The following is a 20,923-nucleotide window of genomic DNA, read 5'->3' on the forward strand; positions in this document are numbered from 1 at the left end:
ACTTTACACCCCCCTCCCCACCATTTGCTCAACTTTCCCCCTCGGTTCCAAGGGCGACGGGTCAGGCGGGTTCAACCAGGCCAGAGGCCCCGGCTGCCTCCCGCGCGCGCGCCCGTGAGCCTGGGAGCGTCTCCTCGTCTGGGTCTGCGGCCGAGTCGGTTCCTCAGATTGTTCCCGGGAGGAGGGGAAGGAAGCCGCGCCGGCCCTGAAGGCGGCCGCAACGGGAGGGGGAGACGCTCGGGCGGGCTCCGGGGCGGTCCCCGCGGCCTTGCTCGCTCCAGGCTCGCGGGTCGGGCAGCTCAGGATACCTCGTCCCCCCCCGCCCCCCGACTAGAGTCTCTACTTCAGCTCCGGGCGCCCCGCGCCCCCAGCCCCGCCCGAAGTCTCGCCAGGTGGAAGGCGGGAGGCGGAGGCTGACGGGGGCCGGGCCCGGAGCGGGTGTGGCCGGTGCGGGGGACCCGGCGCTCTGGACGCCCCGCCCCGCCCCCGGGGGCGCGACCCGTCGCCCTCTCGGCCGCGCGGCCGCGGACAACAGGTGAAGTGAGCGCGCGGGCTCTCGGCGCCTTCGGGGACGGCCCTTCTCCGCCCTTCTCCGCCCGCCCCGAGCCCGCCCCGCGCCCGCCCCGCGCCACCGCCCCTCCCTCCTCCGGGTCTCCGCCGCCGGGTCTCCCCTAGCCAGGTCCCCTCCTCCTCCTCTCCTCCTCCTCCTCCTTCTCTTCGGCTCAGGACCCGGTGCTTCCCGGAGCCCGCTCGCCGCCGCGATCGCCGGCGGGCGCCCCCCTCACTCTGCCCCGTTCGCCGGCGTCCCCGGGCGCAGGGCCGCACGGCCGAGCCGGACGCGCTGGGGCCCCCGGGCCCGGACCCGGCGAGGCGATGGAGGAGACGCAGCGCGCCCGCTCGCACACCGTCACCACCACCGCCAGCTCGTTCGCCGAGAACTTCTCCACCAGCAGCAGCAGCTTCGCCTACGACCGCGAGTTCCTGCGCACCCCGCCCGGGCTCCTCATCGTGGCGGAGATCGTGAGTGCCGCGCGGGCCGGGGGCACACTCGGCGCTGCGGGGCTGGGGCCAGCTCAGAGCCGCGGGCGGGCTTTTAAGGACCCCTTTCTTATTAATTTTTTTTTTTTTGCTCAACCTCACCTTCTTCCCAAAATGCAGAAACTCTTTCCCAACTAAGTCCATCTGCCTTCTGCTCTCCTGCGAGGATTGGGGGGCAGATCCACGTGGCGGGGCGCTCTCGGTGCTGGTGGTCAGTGGAGGTGGAGTCTGTCTGTCCCGGGAGCAGGCTACTTGGTGGCCGGGGAGCGTGTTGCAAATGAGTGCCCGCTTGGGTCACCCCTTACCTGATCTCCACATGCACAGCCCGCTCTCTAAAAGCTAAACTCTACAATGATCTGGGGAAGAGGAGGAGTCTTTCTCCTTTCTAAACGGCTTCCTTGGTAGTCAGATTGCGGTGAATTCGAAAGAGTAGAGTCTGATGGCCTCAGCCGCTCTGAGAAGCGCATACAGCTCCTCCCGGGGACTCTGCGTGGCGCGGTGGAGGCTCAGAATCGCGGGGCAGTGGGGCACAGGGAATAAAGTCTAAAGTCTCCCTCACCCCCGGGGTCCCAGTCAGTCCTTACCGGCTGAGGAAAGACCGCAGCCTTTGTTGACTGCTATTTTGGGTAGAATCAAACCCTTTAGATAACTCAGTACCCCTCCTATAATCTGAACAGCAATCTCCCAGTCCATTCTTTTTTTTTATGTTTATTTATTCCCTTTTGTTGCCCTTGTTTTATTGTTGTTGTTATTGCTGTCATTGTTGGATAGGACAGAGAGAAATGGAGAGAGGAGGGGAAGACAGAGAGGGGGAGAGGAAGATAGACACCTGCAGACCTGCTTCATGGCCTGTGAAGCGACTCCCCCTGCAGGTGGGGAGCCCGGGGCTCAAACCGGGATCCTTATGTTGGTCCTTGTGCTTTGCACCATGTGCACTTAACCTGCAGCGCTACCGCAGGACTCCCACCACCCTCATTTTTAAAAAGTATTTTATTTATTTATTTATTGGATAGAGATAGAAAAATCAATAAGGAAGGAGGAGATAGATGGAGAGACACCTGCTTCATTGCTTCATCACTTATGAAGCTTCCCCCTGCAAGTGGGCACCTGGGGCTTGAACCCCTGGGTCCTTGTGCATTATAACATGTACCCTCTACCAGGTACACCACTGCCTGGCCCCTGCTCTCCTCATTTGTTTGTTTGTTTGTTTGTTTGTTTTTACCAGAGCACTGCTCAGCTCTGGCTTATGCTGGTGCCAGTGATTGAATCTGGGACTTGGGAGTCTGAGGCATGAGAGTCTGTTTGCATAACCATTATGCTATCTCCTCATTTTTAAGTGAGCAGAAACAGGGGGAGCTGGTGGTGCCCAATTCAAAGCCAGGCCTTCCTGCATTGGGGAGGGGCGTTCTGCTATTAGCAACTAAGAGGTGTCCCTTCTAGCGGTCTATCCAACATCCCTTCCACTATAGTTCACTTACCTCCTTTGAAACATGGTGTCATTGAGATCTGGCTTAGGGCAGAGGAGGTAGCATGATGGTTATGCAATCAGACTCCGATGACTGAGGCTGTAAGGTGCCAGGTTCAACCCCATGTGCCACCATAAACCACAGCTGAGCAGTCTACATGGACATGAGGAATGGAGCCAGCATGGTGCTTAGATGGTTGAAAGCTCAGCTGCTTCTTTTGAGAAATCTCCAGCAGAACTTCTGCAGCTCATGTAACTCACTTGCTTCTCCAGAGTTTCAACCTCCTCCCCAGATCTACTAAATAAATCTTAGGTGACTCAGTGCACAGAAAGTTCAGGAAGCATTAGTTTAGCCAGGCCCCCAGCTGGTTTCCTGAGCTGCTTATGAGGACTTCAGGTGACCCAGTGGGAAACTGAAGCTGTTGGAATCACCTTGCAAGGCCTGGCTTATAGGAATTCGACAAATATTTGCCGTGTGATGGAATTGTCAGGCTCCCTGCTCCAGCAGAGCAGATGGAAGCTGAAGTGGCAGAGACAAGGTGTTTTCTGTGGGGTAGATTAGAATCAGGCAAAAAGGAAACTATCGTTTTCTGATTCATAATAAGTACTGCACATCTTTTTGGAAAAGAGAAAAATGAAGAAAGAATGTAAACGACCCATTATCTCATCATTAAAAATCACTGCTAATGAGGCCAGAAAATAGTGCACTCAGTAAGGTGCATACCTTGTCATGTGATCATCCTGGGTTTGAGCCCTGAGGCCACATGGGAGTGCTGGGGTACCAGAGGAAGCTTTGCTGTGGTACCTCTCTCTCTTTCTCAAACATGTTCTATTTTCTGTTTATTTATTTATTTTTTACCAGAGCACTGATCAGCTCTGGCCTATAGTGGTGAAGGGGATTGAACCTGAGACTTTGGAACCTGAGTCATGAGAGTCTCTTTGAATTACCATAATGCTATCCCCCCCCCCTTTTTTTTTTTTTTTTTACCAGAACACTGTTTTGTGGTGGTACCGAGGATTGAACCTAGGGCTATGGAGCTTGAGAGTCTGTTTGCATAAACCTAGGGTTATGGCATGAGAGTCTGTTTGCATAAACTTTGTGCTATCTCCTCTGCCCCTCTCTTCTCTTTCTCTATCTGAATTATTTTTTATTAGTAATTTAATAATGATTGACAAGATTTTGGGACAAGAGGGGTATCAGTCCACATAATTCCTACCACCAGAGTTCCACATTCCATCCCCTCCATTGGAAGCTTCCCTATTCTTATACTTCTGAGAGTAAGGACCATAGATCTTTGTGGGGTGCAGAAGGTGGGAGGTCTGGCTTCTGTAATTGCTCCTTTGTTGGACATGGACATTAACAGGTTGATCTATACCCCCAACCTATTTCTTCCGAGATCAGACGGGATTGGGTGTGTTCAGGGTGGTATGACCGTAGACCCCCAACCTATTTCTATCTTTTCCTCTGGGGAGGTGAAAATTGGTGAAATTGGTGAGGTCTGCCCAGGGAAGTCAGGTTGGCATCTGCATCTTGGTGGCTAAAAAGTATTAAGATGTAAAGCAGAATAAATTGTTTAGTAAGCAGGAACCTAAGGGTAAGAGTATTGTATATGAGATTTGGGGTCTTCATGTTGGAAGAAGCTAGGCAATCTATTCTAGGTATATTCCAAGGGACCCATGACTTTAGTAATTTTTGCCTGAGCCCAATAGCTAACATGCAGGTGGGCTAAAAGTATAGTCTGGGAAGATGGTATCAGAGTTGGAAATAGGACTAGAAAGCTGGATCAGGGCAGCGAGTATCTCCCAAATATGGGATAAGTATATAAATACTGTTAACTGTAAACCCCATCTATCTAACCTAGGGCCCATGTCTCTCCATACTTAGCACAGGTGCCTGTACAACCTCTGTATCCCCGCCAGTCTGAACTCACAGTCCATAGTCATAGCTAGGAACATTCTAGGCTTTACTCATTTTAGGACCAGTCTTTCTCAAGTGACAGGGTATATTTACCCTTTGGAGAGTGGGCCAATGAACTTTTTAAAAGAATGAAAAGGTTGTCCCAGGAATGGTACAACTATATATATATATATCTGACATCTCAAAATAAAGAAAGGAAGCAAGCAAGCAAGCCAGGATTGAGCAGTGCCACACCCAGTAGAGTGCATATTTTTCTTGGCTGGAGACAGAGAAAGCAAGATTGAAAGGAGAGGTAGAGGAGAAGGAAAGAGATTCACCTGTAGCTTTGCTTCACTGCTTGCAAAGCTTTCTTTTATTTATTATTGGATAGAAACAGAGAAATTGAAAGGGGAGGGGGACATAGAGAGGGAAAGAGACAGAGAAATGCCTGCAGCTCTACGTAACCACTTGTGAAGCTTTTCCCCTGCAGTTGGGGCCAGGGGCTTGAACCCTGAGATGTGTGCGTTTAACCAGGTACCTAGTCCCTACTTTTCATTTTTCGACATAGATATATGTGGCCAGGTTTAAAGGCAAAAGTGTGGCTCCCTCTTCTCATTTTAGGGGTACTCAGTATTCAAGTCTCTAAGGTTTCTAAATAGCATGTTTATAATGCCATTCTCTCTCTCTCTCTCTCTCTCTCTCTCTCTCTCTCACACACACACACACACACACACACACACACACACACACACACACACACGGAGGCATTATTCATTGACATCTCACTCTTGGATAAGGAGGCATTAGCAATCTTGGATCATCTCTTTTGCAAACTTGTTATAGGTATTCTGTGCTGGCTTCCCATTACATTTTGAGTGAAATCATTAAGGGTGTTGGCTTTTGGGCACTGTTGACAGTTGACCACTAAGTAGCTACTGAGCATTTCCAAACCTTTCCTGCTCAACTTCATGTTTTTCCTTGGAGTTAATATCTCTCTTCCCATTTAATTCATTTTTCAAGAAACTTCGAGAGATAAGATATTCTACCATAGTCATCTTCATTGTCAATTTCTGGGGATCCCTGGCCTGCTTCCACCTATAGTTCACCTGGGTGAATCTGATGGCTTTCCTGGGTCAGAACCCTACTCCTCCCAATTCCCATGACTTCTGCCTTAGTGTCCTCTGTCTTGTCTCGTTCCCCCAGGATGGGACACACAGCCTTCTGCAGTTTCCTAAGAAAGGAGGATACAGGCAGATTGAGCTGTGCAGCTTTCAGCATGTCGTGACTCAACTTACATACAGCTAAAACATCAGCAGTTACTTTTTTTTTTTTTTTTTTTTAATGTTTTGTTTCTCTACTGTCTCCTAGCATTTCTGATTCCTTAACCAAAAAGTGTGGCAATTCTTGTTTCTCTCCCCTTCCCCTTTCTGGAAACTTTTAGACTCTTCTTTCTTTCTTTCTAGAGAGCTGAACTACCCTCCCCCAGCAATAATGTGCTTTCATCTGAGACCATTTTCTTCCATTAGACTAAGGATCTGATAAACTTTCCCATTCAGGAGATCTCAGAGCTTTTGTTTAGGGGGATATTTTAAAACTTGAGTTTTGGACATGGGAGGTAGGATAGTTGCAATGCAAAAAGGCTTTCATGTCTGAGGCTTTGAAGTCCCAGATTCAATACCCAGCACCACCATAACCCAGATGAGCAGTGCTGTGGTAAAAAACAAAATAAACAAAACAAACAAAACCCCACAAAACCAAATTGATTTTTTGTCTTTCATTTTCTCAGTGTGTTTCTAATACTCTGTTTTATACTGTTTTAAAATATTATATACTGTTTAAAAAATATTAGGCTGTTTTAAAATATTAGGCTGTTGGAAAAGTCATGATGCATTTTTTCTTTTTTTAAATATTTTATTTATTAATGAGAAAGATAGGAGGGGTGAAAGAGAGAGTTAAAGAAGCAGGCATCACTCTGGTACATGTACTGCTGGGGACCGGACTCGGTACCTCCTGCTTGAGGCACCTCCTGGACCACATGATGGACTTTTTCTATGCAAAAATGTGTTATGACTTTTCCAACAAACATATGTATATGTTTTGTGTTTTGTGTGTGTGTGAGAGAGAGAGAGCGCAGAGAGAGAGACTAGAGCACTGCTTACCTCAGACATATGACAATGCCAAGGATCGAACCTGGGCCTCTGGTGCCTTAGGTGTATAAGTTCTGTGCTTTACTTATATTATATATGCTTTTCTCTCCACGGATTTGTGGCCCACTTTTCACTTACCATTGTATGAGCATTTTACAGGGTCTCTGACCTCTAGCATTATTACAGTTTTCTGTTGTGTTGCACTTTATTTCTTGGAGGTACTATATTTCCTCAGTTTTCTTTTTCTTTTCTTTTCTTTTTATTATCTTTATTTATTGGATAGGGTCAGCCAGAAATCACGAGGGAAGGGAGAGCTAGGGAGAGAGACACCTACCGACTTGTTTTGCCACTTGTGAAGCTTTCCCCCTGCAGGCGGGGGTGGGGGCTCAAATCCAGGTCCTTGCGCATGGTAACATGGGTGCTTAACCAGGTGCGCCACCAGCTGGCCCCTATTTCCTCAGTTTTCTATTTTAAAACAAACATGTTTTGTGGCCCAGGAGGTAGAATGATGGGTAGTGTGTTGGACTTGAGTTCATGAGGTCCCAAGTTTGATTCCAGGCACTGCATGTGCCAGAGTGGTGCTCTGGTTTTCTCACCTCTTTCGAGCTATCAAATAAATAAATTAATTAAAACAATATATTTCAAGGTTTTACTAATTTAGTTAGTGCTAAGGAGATCATTCTTTGTCTTTCATATGTGTACTGTGATCTTCAGGAAAAGCTTTTTAAATTTTATTTTATTTTATAGGACAGAGAGAAATTGAGAGGGGAGGGGGGATAGTGAAGGAGAGAGAGAGACTTCTGCAGCACTGCTTTACTAGGGGGACTAGGGGCTTGAACCTGGATCCATGTGCACTGTAATGTATATGTTCAGATTCGACACCACCCAGCCCCCTAGGGAAAGTTTCTTAAAGTAGAATAGTTACATCAAAGGATACATACATTTAAGGGATTTGTTGTATTTCTGAAGTTCTTTCCTCAGAATTCTGCTAGTTGAAACTGTCATCAATAGGGTTGGGGAGAGAACATAATGATTATGCAAAAAAGATTTTTATGCCTGAGACTCTGGAGGCTATAAGTTTGATCCATGGCACTACCATAGGCCAGAGCTGAGCAGTGCTCACACAGTCACAGATTCAGAAAACAAGTAACAAATAAACATAAACTTATCAGTAATTTGAGCTTATTTAGTTAAAAATATCTTTGATGTGATACTGGAAGTGACATAATCAATAAAACCTTGGACTCAGACATGGGGTTCAGAGTTCAGCCCCTGATATCACATGTGCCAGGGTGATGCTCTGGTTCCCTTTCTCTCATAAACAAACCTTAAAAAAATTCCTTTGAAAATTTGAAAAGCTCTTAGAATTAAAAAAAAAAAAAAATGAAGGATCATCTTAAACAGTATTTTTTTATATTTATTTTATTTTTTTAATTTTTTAATATTTATTTTCCCTTGTTGCCCTTGTTTTATTGTTGTAGTTATTATTATTGATGTTGTTGGATAGGACAGAGAGAAATGGGGAAGACAGAGGGGGAGAGAAAGCTAGACACCTGCAGACTTGCTTCACCGCTTGTGAAATGACTCCCCTGAAGGTGGGGATCCAGGGGCTCAAACTGGGATCCTTACACCGGTCCTTGTGCTTTGCGCCACCTGCGCTTAACCCGCTGCACTACCACCTGACTCTCCAGTATGTTTTTTTAAAGAAGTTTATTTATTTATTTTATTATATTTATTTATTTATTGGTTAGGGACAGCCAGAAATCAAGAGGGAAAGGGGTGATAGAGAGTGAGAGAGACAGAGAGGCACCTGCAACACTGTGTCACCACTCACAAAACTTTACCCCTGCAGGTAGAGACTGGCAGCTCAAACCTGGGTTCTTGTGCATTGTAATATATGCTCTCTCTCTCTGTCTCTCTGTCTCTCTGTCTCTCTCTCTCTCTCACACACACACACACACACACACACACACACACACACACTCACACACCTGGGTCCTTTTGCATTGTAACATGTGCGTTCAACCAGGGTTGCCACCACACACCTACCCTCCCTTTTTTTACTTTAAGATACTGACTTTTGTTTTTTTTAATTAGTGATTAATAGGTTACAAGATTGTAAGCTTACAGTGTCTAGTTCCACACCACACCCACCTACCTCTAGAGTGCTGAACTTCTACCTTCCCACCTCCCAAAAATAACCACCATAGTTCCCACAAGTCTTACAGCTTTCTTTTCTTTTCTTTCTTTTTTTTTTTTTGCAAGTTCATATGTATCAGTTCTCTAGATTCCACATATGAATGAAAATATCTGCTAGTTGTCGCTTATCTCTTATTTCACTAAGCAGAAGCACTTCCAGTTCCATCCATTTTGTCCTAAAGAACACATCTTTTTGATTGCAGAGTAGTATTTCATGGAATATATATCCCATAACTTCTTTATACAGTGAGTGACCTGTTGATAGACATTTAGGCTTCTTTCTTTTTAAAAAAATTTTAAATATTTATTTATTTTTCCTTTTGTTGCCCTTGTTTTTTTCATTGTTGTTGTGGTTATTATTGTTGTTATTGATGTCGTCATTGTTAGATAGGACAGAGATAAATGGAGAGAGGAGGGGAAGACAGAGAGGGAGAGGGAAAGATAGACACCTACAGACCTGCTTCACTGCTTGTGAAGCGACTGCCCTGCAGGTGGGGAGCCCGGGATCCTTAAGCCTATCCTTGCGCTTCGCGCCACCTGCTGTCCTACAGCCGGACTCCCAACATTTAGGCTTCTTTCACACTTTGGTTATTGTGAATAATGCAGCTATGAGCAGAGGGGGACATATGTCCCTTTGAGTTAGTGTTTGAGTGTCCTTTGGATAAATGCCTAAGAGGACTATTGCTGGATTATTTGGTAATTCCATTTATATTTGTTTAAGGACTCTGTATACAGTCTTCTAAAGAGGCCGTACCAGTTTGCATTGCCACCAGCAGTGTAGCAGAGTTCGTTTTTCACCACAACCTCTCCAACACCTGCCATTTCCTGGTTTGTTAATGGAAGCCATTCTTACAGGTGTGAGATGGTATCTCAGTGTAGTTTTAATTTGCATTTCTCTAATGAGAAGTGAAGTGGAACATTTCTTCATGTGTCTGTGGGCCATGTGTCTCTCTTCTTTTTTGTTGGGTTGTTTTGACTTCTTTTGTAGATCTGTACCAATTCTGCATAGCTATTTGATATCAGTGACTTGTTTTATGTGCAAATATCTTTCCCATTTACTGGGTTGCCTAGTTATCCTTGTGTACTTTGCTTTTGATGTGTAGAAACTTTTTATGTTCATATAATCCCATTCATTTACTTTTGTTTTTATTTCCCATGCCCATAGGGTTGAATCTCCAAATACATCTTTGATGTGAAGATCTTGCAAAGTTTCACTGATGCTTTTTTCTATAAATTTTAGAGTTCCTGGTCTAATCTTTGGTCCATTTTGATTTCACTTTGGTGTATATGGTGCCAGGTGGTGGTCTAGTTTCTCTTGTCTACATGTGACTGTCCAATTTTCCCTTGCTTTACCTCACTGGATGGTTTTGGCTCCTTTGTTATATATTAGGTGGTTGTATATGTGTGGGCTCATTTCTGGACTTTTGATACTATACTGCTCCATTGAGCCCGGTGTCTATTTTTAGTCCAGTACCATGCTATTTTGATTACTATTGCTTTGTAGTATAAACTGAATTAGTGAAGCATGATACTTCCATATTTTTTCCTAGTAGTTCTACACAAATTTTTGGACAGGTTGTTCAATTTGCTTGAAAAAAGGCCATTGGAATCTTGATAGGAATTGCATTGAAATTGTAAATTGCTTTTGGTAGAATGGCCATTTTAATAATGCTTATGCTTATGCTTCCAATCCAGGAACAAGGGATGCTTTTCATCTCTATATGCCCTGTATTTCTTTTATCCTATAGTTTTCCTTGTAATGGTACTTCATCTCCTTTATGAGATTCATTGCAAATTATTTTATCTTTTTGGTTTTGGTTGTAAATGGGATTGAATCTTTTATTTCCCTTTCTTCTGATTCCCATATACTGAAATGCCACAGATTCATGTGTATTGATTTTATTGATTTTATTTTTTGCTACCTTACTGAATTTATTAACTATTTCCAAAAGTTTTTTGATGAAGTTTTTGGGGGTACTTTAAGGTACTGTTTCATTCATGTTTTAATACCTGTACCAGGTGGCTACTTAGAATTGATATTTCTTGGATACAGTAAAAAGTGATAACACACACACACACACACACACACACACACACACACACACACACACACACACACACACAAACAATACCAGAGCACTGCTCAGCGCTGGCTTATGGTGGTGCTGGGAACTGAACCTGGGACCTTTGTGCCTTTTGTGTGCCTCACGCATGAAAGGCTCTTTGCATAACTATTGTGCTATCTCTCTAGCCCAGATACCACTATTTTTTTTTTTTTTAAACCAGAGCACTGCTCAGCTCTGGTTTATGGTGGTGCAGGAATTCAACCTGGAACTCGGGAGCTTCAGACATGAAAATCTTTGCATAACTATTATGCTAGCTACTCCTGCCCTTACTGATTCTTTAGTAGAGATTCTAGACCAGACTAAGATACCCTGATTGACCCCTAAGAGAATGTTACTTTCTGACTTTAGAAAACAAAATAAGGGAGTTGGGCAGTAGTGCATCGGGTTAAGCGCACATGGTACAAAGTGCAAGCACCGGCATAAGGGTCTGGATTCCAGCCCGGGCTCCCCACTCGCAGTGGAGTCACTTCACAAGCAGTGAAGCAGGTCTGCAGGTATCTTTCTCTTCCCCTCTCTGTCTTCTCCTTCTCTCTCCATTTCTCTCTGTCCTATTCAACAACGATGATATCAGTAACAACAACAATAATAATTACAACAACGAAACAACAAGGGCAACAACAGGGAAAATAAATAAATAAAAAGAAATACTCTATTAAAAAAACCAGCAAGCTACCTAAACAAACAACTACTCAGAATTCTGACTTCTTGTTTGAACCTGGGTGTTTGAACTGGGTGAAATGAAATAATAAAGGACAAAACACGGTGTTTCTTCTTGTCAAGATCTCTTGCCTTGCCTTTCCCACAGGGGTAAGTGATAAGAAGCCAGTCTTACTAAGACACTCTAGTTGGTGCCAATGTAATTTCATGTGGAAAGCAAACTGTAGTTGTTTCTTTGCTTTCACACTTTCATAACAAGCCCGAAAGCAATCCAGCACTTGACCCATGACTTGGAAGATGCTGGGATCTTGTAATGATTACAGGTACCTGAAGAATAAAAGTGCTTTGTCAGAAGCTGAGTTAACTGCACTGCGATTGGTGATTTCAAACTGATAAAGCATCCATGTAACAATGTTAGGTCCCCTTTTATTTACTTCCTTTTATAAGCAAACTTAGTTTGGAAGGAGGAATAGGATTTACTGAGAGTTGGAATTTAAGTTATTCTCTCCTATTGAGTTATGTTTAGAAAGTAGTGAACATAGTTTTTATTTCACAAAATAGTTTATTGTAAGTCTTTGAAAGTTAGAAAAGATGCAAGTAAGGAAGGCAAAACAAACATTTAACTCTCACAGTGGTTCCTAGCAGGTGTGGAATAACCACATGTTTGAGAATGGTGGATAGGACATTGTTTTTAAATTAGCTACTACTATATAATACCTCAATTTTTTTGAATGAAGATTTTGTTTTTTAATTTCTTTTTATTCCTATTAGTTACAAAATTATAAAATAGTAGGGGTATGTAATTCCACATCACTCCTACCACTGAAGTTCCACAATAACCACTATAGTTCTCCCAAGATCATAGTTATGAGTTGACTATATATATGTATATATGTTTTCAAGTTCAAGTTTTCTATTTTTCACTTATGAAGGAAATAATCCCATAATTGTCCTTTCTTTTTCCTCTTCGTTCTCAGATAGGTGAAACAGTGCCTGACTTCCTCACATGTTCTCCAGAATCTCTTCCCTCTCAGTGATGGTGCAAAAACAAAGGTCCCATGGCACAAAAATTCTGGGTCCCAGTGGAACTGGGATTCAAAGTCTTCTGGTCGTCTTCCCCCTAATACCTAAAATTTTCTGTTGGTGTTCAGTGCCCTTGGAAGGCCAAGGATGCTGAATTTCCCAAAGTGCATGGGACGTAGACCAACAGTAAAGGCTTGCTTCACCAACTGCCAACAGAACTGCTATTTAGAAACTCTGAATGAGTCACTGTTTAGCCCTTGGAATAAACATACCAGAATTTGTTTGTTCGTTTATTTCTCTATATGTTCACTAATAAGAAGGAAGGAAGAAGAGAGAACCAGGTATCACTTTGGCACATGAAGTTCCAGGGATCAAAGTCTGGATCTTCTGCTTGAAAGTATAGTACCTTATCCACTAGGCCACCTCCTGGGCTACTCCAGAATTTCTTAAGTGGTCAGATAATATATATATATATATAATTTTACAAAACAGAGTCACTTGTAAGACCTTTTTTTTTTTTTGCTCATTGCCTTAACCATCTGTGCATGATTTATCCCTCACACACACTTTGCTTTTCTCTACCATAGAGACTTCCTTTCCTGCAGATAGGGGGTAGGGGCTTGAACATGGGTCCTCATCCACTATAACATGCACACTCTACTGCCTGTGCCACCACTCAGCCCCTTGTCTTTTTTATCTGAAAAAGTCAGCTTGCAGTGGTGAAGCCCCAGTGACTACAAACCATATAAGAACAACTCTCTGCTCAGGTTATGCAATCTAATTGTGTTGTTTCCTGCTGGCACTTTATAAATGACCTTTCCTCATCAAAGATTAATTTCTTATAACTTCCTTTTTTGTTGTTGTTGTTGTTGTTGTTGTTGTCATCCAGCCTTAGGAAACATTGAGGAATGGTCAGGGAAAATATGTTTTCAAGGCATTTATTACAGCACCATTAACTGGACTAACATACATCAAACACTGGAAGCCTGGATGCTTGTGGAATATTATGTGACCATTGAGAATGTTATAAGAAATTCAGGTTTTGATGTTGCATTTCCCTAATGATAAGTGATAATGGACACCTGTTCATGCCTCTTTGGCCATCTGTAAATCTGTGGTGAAATATCTGTGAGGATCCCTGCCCTAGGGTTATTGCTGGGGTTTGGTGCCAACATGATGACTCTGCCATCCCCAGCCCCTCCTTTCCCCTTTTTAAATTTTGCTGCTGCTGCTGCGCCTCCTCCTCCTCCTTTTTTTCTTTTTTTTTTTGCAGAGAGACAGAGGGAGACCACTCTCATAACTCTCATAAAGGAGGCTTCTCCCCATAGGTGGGAACTAGGGGCTTGAGCTCTTTTTTTTTTTTTTTCCTCCAGTGTTATTGCTGGGACACAGTGCCTGCACTATGAATCCACTGCTCCTGTGGACATTTTTTTTTTCCTTCTTCAATTTTTTGAATAGGACAGAGAGAAATTGAGAGGGGAAGGGGAAGATAGATAAGGAGAGAGAAAGATAGACACCTGCAGTCGTGCTTCACAACTTGAAGCACCCCCCCCCCTGCCCTGCAGGTACAGAGCCAGGACTCAAATGGGGATTCTTGCATGCGCGCTTGTGCTTCGTATTATGTGTGCTTAACTCACTGCGCCACAGCCAGCCCCGCGTACTTGAACTCTTTAGACTTAACTACAATTATAGGTTGTTCACACTAGTATTTTTGTGTCATGATTTGGCTATTTTCTTTGATTTCTTTTTCTTCCTTAAAAAGATTTATTTATGGAAGAAAGAAAAGGAGAGAGGAGGGAAAGAGATGACCAGAGCACTATTCTACTCTGGCATAAGATGATGCCAGCATATGATGCCACCTGTAAGACCTCAGGCATACCAGATGGTGCTCTGACAGACTGAACTGTCTCCTCATCCTCCTTGATTTATAGTTTAATTTCAAAGTGCCTTCTTGACATTCTTTTAGGAAGGGTTAGAAGGTGGCAAATCTGCACATGATGCAAAGTGCAAGGACCTGCGTAACGATCCTGGTTCAAGCCTCTGGCTCCCCACCTGCAGGGGAGCTGCTTCATAGGCGGTGAAGCAGGTCTGCAGGTGTCTATCTTTCTTTCCACCTCTGTCTTCCCTTCTTCTCTCCATTTTTCTCTGTCCTATCCAACAATGAGGACATCAGTAACAATGACAATAATAACTACAATAGTGAAACAAGGGCAACAAAAGGGAAAATAAGTAAATATTTTTTTAAAAATTAAAAGGTGGTAAATCTTTGGAATTCTTTATTTTGCTTTTATTATTATTATTATTTTGCCACCAGGGCTCCATTAGGGCTTTGTACCTACATGATTCCACCACTATGGATTAACTCTTGTTATTATTTAAAATATTTTATTTGTTTTATTTTCATGAGAGAGAGCCTGAGACCAGAGCACTTCTTAGCTCTGGCTTATGGTGATTACACCTGGGACTTTGGGTCCTCAGGTGTAAAAGTCTTTTTGCATAACCCTTAACTGTCTCTTTTGTTCTCTCTTTATTATTATTACTATTTTCTAGACACGGTGAGAGAGACTGAATCACTGCTTATGAAGCTTCTTTTTTTTAAATTTTTTAATTTTTTATTTTTGAGAGAGATTCAGAGAGAGAGAAACATCAGAGCACTGCTCGGCTCTGGCTTATGGTGGTGCAGGGGATTGAACCCGGGATTTAGGAGCCTCAGGCATGAGGGTCTGTTTGCATAACCATTATGTGGTCTCCCCCGCCCATGAGGCTTCTCTTTAGCATGGTGCTACCCTGTCGTGGCGGGGCAGAGGGGGCAAGGGTGCTGAAACTCAGGTCCTCATGCATGGTATAGTGGGTGTTCTACTAGTAGGCTATCTCCCGGGGCCCTGAATAAGAATTCATATCTAGGGGGTTAGGCGGTAGCGCAGCAGGTTAAGCGTACGTGGCACATAGCGCAAGGACCCTGCATAAGGATCCTGGTTGGAGCCCACAGCTCCCCACCTGCAGGGGAGTCGCTTCACAGGTGTTGAAGCAGGTCTGCAGGTGTCTATCTTGCTCTCCCCCTCTCTGTCTTCCCCTCCTCTCCCGATTTCTCTCTATCCTATCCAACAACGAATGACATCAACAACAACAATAACCACAACAAGCAACAAGAGCAACAAAGGGGGGAAATAGCCTCCAGCAGCAGTGGATTCATGGTGCGGGCGCTGAGCCCCAGCAATAACCCTGGAGGCAAAAAAAAAATATCTAGTAAGATCTTTTACCTTCTATTTGAATACTTCCTATAAATTATAGGTTCCATTTCTTTTCATCTTCTCTTTGTTATTTCTTTGAAGACATTATTTCACCATCTTCCAGTATCCGGTGTTGTTAATAAGAGTCCTGATGGTGGGCCTGCAAAATAGCTCACTCGGATAGTGTATTCTGCCATGCTGTATGACCCAGGTTCAAGCCATACCTTGAATGCCTTCTGCATTGAAGGAAGCTTCGGTGCTGTGTCTCTTTCACTCTCTCTGCCTTCCTCCCTCTCTGTCTCTTATCTAAACAAGCATACCAACCCCTCCCATCCCCTGGAGTCCCTACACAAGCCTGTCAGGCATTTATGATAGTCATTCCTATAGGATTAGTTGTATTGCAGCCTTGCTTTTTTCTTTGTTTTTCTCAGCATTGCTGGTTCCTTTTTTTTTTTTTAATTTTTTAAAATTTATTTTCCTTTTTGTTGCCCTTGTTGTCTTTTTGTTGTTGTTGTAGTTATTATTATTGTTGTTATTGCTGGTTCCTTTTTAAGTTATATAATCTATTCTTACAACTCTGGCAAATACTTTCTTCTCTCTTTCTTTCTCCATCTCTCTCTTTCCACCAGAGTACTACTCAACTCTGGCTTATGGTGGGACCTCAGAGCCTCAGGCATGAGAATCTCTGCATAACCACTATATCTACCCTCTCTTCTTTCCTTTCTCCCTCACTCCCCCCCTTCTTTTACTATTAGAGTTATTGCTGGGGCCCAGTACCTGCATAACATTAAACTTTTTAATTTTAAAAAATTTTCCTTTGATATGGGGGGGGGGAGAAAGAGAGATAGAGAGAGAAAGAGACAGGAGAGACACCTGCAGCACTGTTCTACCACTTGTGAAGCTATCCCCCTAGCAGGCGGAGGCTAAGGGCTTAAACTCAGGTCCTCACACATGGTGCTCTACTGAGAATGCCATCACTCAGTCCCTTTAGGTCAACTTTTTCAAGCAGAGAAAGAGACAGAGAGACAAAGAGAGAGAGGGAAAGACATAACAGCAGTGAAACTTGCCCTGTTTTAGGCTCAAATCACATGCACAACAAAGCTGGTATCCTACTGATCAGGTGAACTGTCTTATAAGTTATAATCAATTCTATCTTCATTCAGTTAATTATCTTTTTATTTTTCCCAGTTTATATATTTATTTTCAGTGTTTTTATTTATTTATCTATAAAATGGAAATATTGACAAGACTACAGGATAAGAGGGGTACATTTCCACACATTGTCCACCCCCAGAGCTCCATATCCAATCTCCTCCCTTGATATCTTCCCTATTTTTTATCCCTCTGGGAGCATGGGCCCAGGATCATTGTGGGGTGCTGAAGGTGGAAGGTCTGGCTTCTGTAATTGCTTCTCCACTTCTTCTTCTTCTAGTGTTTGCCCTTCTTCCGTAGCCAGTCAGCAGCGTCTGGTTGAGCCTGATGTAAAGTTTCGAGACCTCCTTTGAATCCACTGAACGTGGGTGTTGCCAGGTCAATCCATAGTCCCACCCTGTCTCTCTCTTTTCTGGGGGGGTGGGGCTCCAAGACACATTGGTGGGGTCATCTGCCCAAGGAAGTTGGGTTGGCATCATGATATCATCTGGAGCCTGGTGGCTGAAAAGGAGTTAAGATATAATGCAGAACAAATTGTTGACTAATCATAACCTAAAGGCAAGGATATTGCAGATGAAGATTTGAGGTCTCTGTTTTGGAAAAAGCTAGTAGGTCTGTCTTAGGTATATTCCAGAGTGGCCATGACTTTATTGGTTTTTGCATGAGCCTGACATCTAATATGTAGGTGGACCCAGGTTATTATCTGGGGAGATAGTGTCATAGTTGGAAAAAGGACTAGAAAGCTGGATCAGAGAAGAGAGTAGCTCCCAAATATGGGGAAAGTATATAAATAGTGTTAACTGTAAACCCTACCAGTTTGATCTGGGGCTCATATTCAGCACAAGAGCCTATGTAACTTTTGCATCCTTGTAGGTCTGAGCTCGCATTCTGTGGTCATGGCTAGGAACATTCTAGGATGCACTTTTTTGGGACCAATCTTCTTCGGGTAGTAGGTAGAGTATGTTGTCCAACCTCCTTTCGGAGAATGGAACATTTCCTACCATTATTGGTCCACATTGAGGGCAAGGTCCTCTGGGAACCCACAAAGTGGTCCATTGTATTGTTCCTGGTGGAGATGACCAGTGACAGTGGCGAGAGGGATCTATTAGATGTCTAGGCCCATCATGTCTGTGTAGGAACCCTGGAGCCTCCTGACTAGGGCCCCAGGTGATGGGATGGCCTGCTTGTGACTAAACAGTCATCATTAAAGTATGCCAATCTCTTGCCCTTTTTCAGCTTTTGTAGTCCTTACTTTGTCTGACATGGTTAGCTTTGGAGTGATTGGGGGACGTGTATTAGGAGGTATGTGAGGAGAATATCTATTTGTTATTTGTGAGACTGTTAGTTAATAGGAGTGTATATTAACACCGTTCCCACCACTAAAGGTCTCTGTCGTGTCCGTCCCTGTCCCTCCCTCCCTCCCCCCAGTGAAGCTGAACATCTACCCTCACCCTCCACCCAGAGATTTTTACTTTGGTGCCATACTCCAAACTCAGTCAGATTCTGCTTTGAGTTTCCCTTTCTGTTCTTCTTTCTCAACTTCTGTTTATGAGTGGGATCATCCCATACTCATTTTTGTCTTTCTGACTTATTTCACTGAACATAATTCCTTCTAGCTCCATCCAGGATGGGTCAGAGAAGATGGGTTCATTGTTCTTAATAACTGGACAGTTAAATAATTTGTATTACCTATATCTATTTTTTCTGTTATCTGCCACAAAAAATCTTTATTAAATTTAAAAGTTCCAGGAGAAATTAAACTATCTTCAGTATTTCCTAACTTTGCTTTCATATTTTCTTCTCTTTTTTTCTTTTGTTGGATGCTAGGGAAATAACACTTCCAACCCCAATTCAGGTATTTTTGGTTGATGAATATGTTCTGCTTTTCAGCCCATCTGCTCTGACTTTTATTTTGGCTTTGAGTTTTAATTTGCAGTAGCATATCATCCTTACCTTTACATCTGATCACATTTTTAGTGGAATCACCATACTGATCCTGAACATACTTAAGCTTTGTTTGTTTATAGCTCACCTGGTAGTGTGTTGCTTTACCATACACAAAACTTAAGTTTGAGCCTGGCCCCCACTGCATTTAGAGGAAGCTTTAGTGCTGTAGTGTCTTTTCCTTTCTGCCTCTCTCTGAAAAAGTTGACATGGAGTGAAGAAGCTCCAGCAATGATAAAAACAAACAAAACACATAAAGAAACCACCTGTTCTACTTGTTGAATCTGTTGGTTTTTATACGACTGTTTTAGCAGTCATCTGTAATTGTCTATTTATAAGGTCAGATGAAATGAGTGGGGGAGTGTTAGCTCAGTGTCATGAGAATTTCTGAGTCCCTGGCAGTGAATATGGTTTTCATTATGTGATCTGCACCTACTGATTTTTAGTCAGAGGTTGGGGGAATATTAATTGTTGGGTGGGTGGGGAGGGTAACTGCATGAGTTTTTCTCTGAGGTGTATACAGATAGTTTTTTGTAGCATCCGGCTGTCATGAAGTTTTATTTTGAGGCTCTTTCCAGAAGTAACTGCTGGAAGGTGTGGGGAGAAAATGATTAACTTGGCAGCTTCTTTAAATTTATTCCTTAGCAGATTTCCCTGGACCCATTTCTTCTCTTACTCATGTGGTTACCTCTACCTTTTGGATTTTTCTGCATGTTTGGGAACTCCCATTTTTAAAAATATTTTTTTATTGAGGGGTTAATGGTTTACAGTCAACAATAAAATACAGTAGTTTGTACATGTATAACATTTCTCAGTTTTCCACATAACCGTTCAACACCCTCTAGGTCCTCTGACATCATGTTCCAGAACCTGAACCCTTCAAACCCAGTCCAAGTTCTGCTTTGTACTTTTTTTATTTTTCAACTTCTTTAAAAAATTATTATTTATGATTTAATAATGATTGACAAGATTGTGGGATAAGAGGGGTACAGTTCCCACCACCAGTGTGCCATATCCCATCCCCTCCATTGGAAGCTTCCCTATTGTTTATCCCTCTGGGAGTATGGACCAAAGATTTCTAAGGGGCACAGAAGATCAGAGGTCTGTTTTCTGTAATTGTTTCTCTGCTGGACATGGGTGTTGACAGGTTGATCCATACTCCCAGTCTGTCTCTACCTTTCCCTAGTGGGGTAGGGCTCTAGGGAGGTGGAAGACTTCAATTTTTGATGGGTTCTTTATTTCTCCCTCAACTGAAGACTGGGAAATCTGCTCAGCATTGGAGTTTTGTCTCTCAGGATTTCTTCTCTATTCTAGAATGTTGCTGCTGCTCTTCCCAAAGTTTCAATTCAACTTTCTATTTTCAATGTGTGTGTGTGTGTGTGTTAGTGAGATGTAGAGAGGATGAAGAGTAAGTATGCAAGCCTAGTCAGCTACCCTGAAAAAGAAGTTCAGCTGTTTCACTATTCATTTTATAGGTATGTCAATTGTATATATGGAATATTGGACTTCTTTGTTGCAAATAGCCTTTCCAACTTGTCATGACTTAATTTTATGTATCATGACTATGTTTCCAAAATCTAAATTAAATCTGATTTATGTTTCCTACAATTGGTGTCATGCTTATTAGAAAATTCTACCTTAAGGGGTTGGGTGGTGGTGCACCTGGTTGAGTGTAAATGCTACAGTGCACAAGGACTCAGGTTCAAGCCCCCAGTCCCCATCTGCAGGGGTAATGCTTTGCAAGAGGTGAAGCAGTGTTGCAGGTGTCTTTCTGTCTCTCCTCTATCACCCCCTTCCCGCTTGATTTCTGGCTGTCTCTATCCAATAAATAAAGAATAAAGATAATTAAAAAAAAGAAAGTTCTACCTTAGAAACTAAATATAATTATTTACACATTAATACTTATTCTGTATTTTTCTTTTAATGCTTCTTAATATTTAACCTTAAAACTGGAATCTACTTTTAGCATAAGGTATAAAATTGTAATCTTAACTTTGTTTTCAAGTGCCTTCTCAATAATCTGAACATGGTATATTAATAAATCT

The 20,923-nt window shown here is 43.1% G+C and overlaps 1 protein-coding gene across 2 annotated transcripts in view; it reads left to right on the forward strand.

Annotated features, from left to right (window-relative positions):
• The first annotated feature begins 664 nt into the window (after positions 1-664).
• The window catches only part of CMTM8 (CKLF like MARVEL transmembrane domain containing 8), a 104,436-nt gene continuing 84,177 nt past the window's right edge, over positions 665-20,923 (forward strand). The window contains exon 1 of one of the 2 annotated variants that reach the window (XM_060180490.1): positions 665-1,020. In XM_060180490.1, coding sequence (XP_060036473.1) covers positions 874-1,020 — 147 coding nt within the window. In that variant the 5' untranslated portion in view covers positions 665-873. The remainder of the gene's footprint in view (positions 1,021-20,923) is intronic. The other variant, XM_060180489.1, reaches the window with a different exon arrangement.

The sequence above is a fragment of the Erinaceus europaeus genome, chromosome 21, assembly GCF_950295315.1.
Source record: "Erinaceus europaeus chromosome 21, mEriEur2.1, whole genome shotgun sequence".
NCBI lineage: Eukaryota > Metazoa > Chordata > Mammalia > Eulipotyphla > Erinaceidae > Erinaceus > Erinaceus europaeus.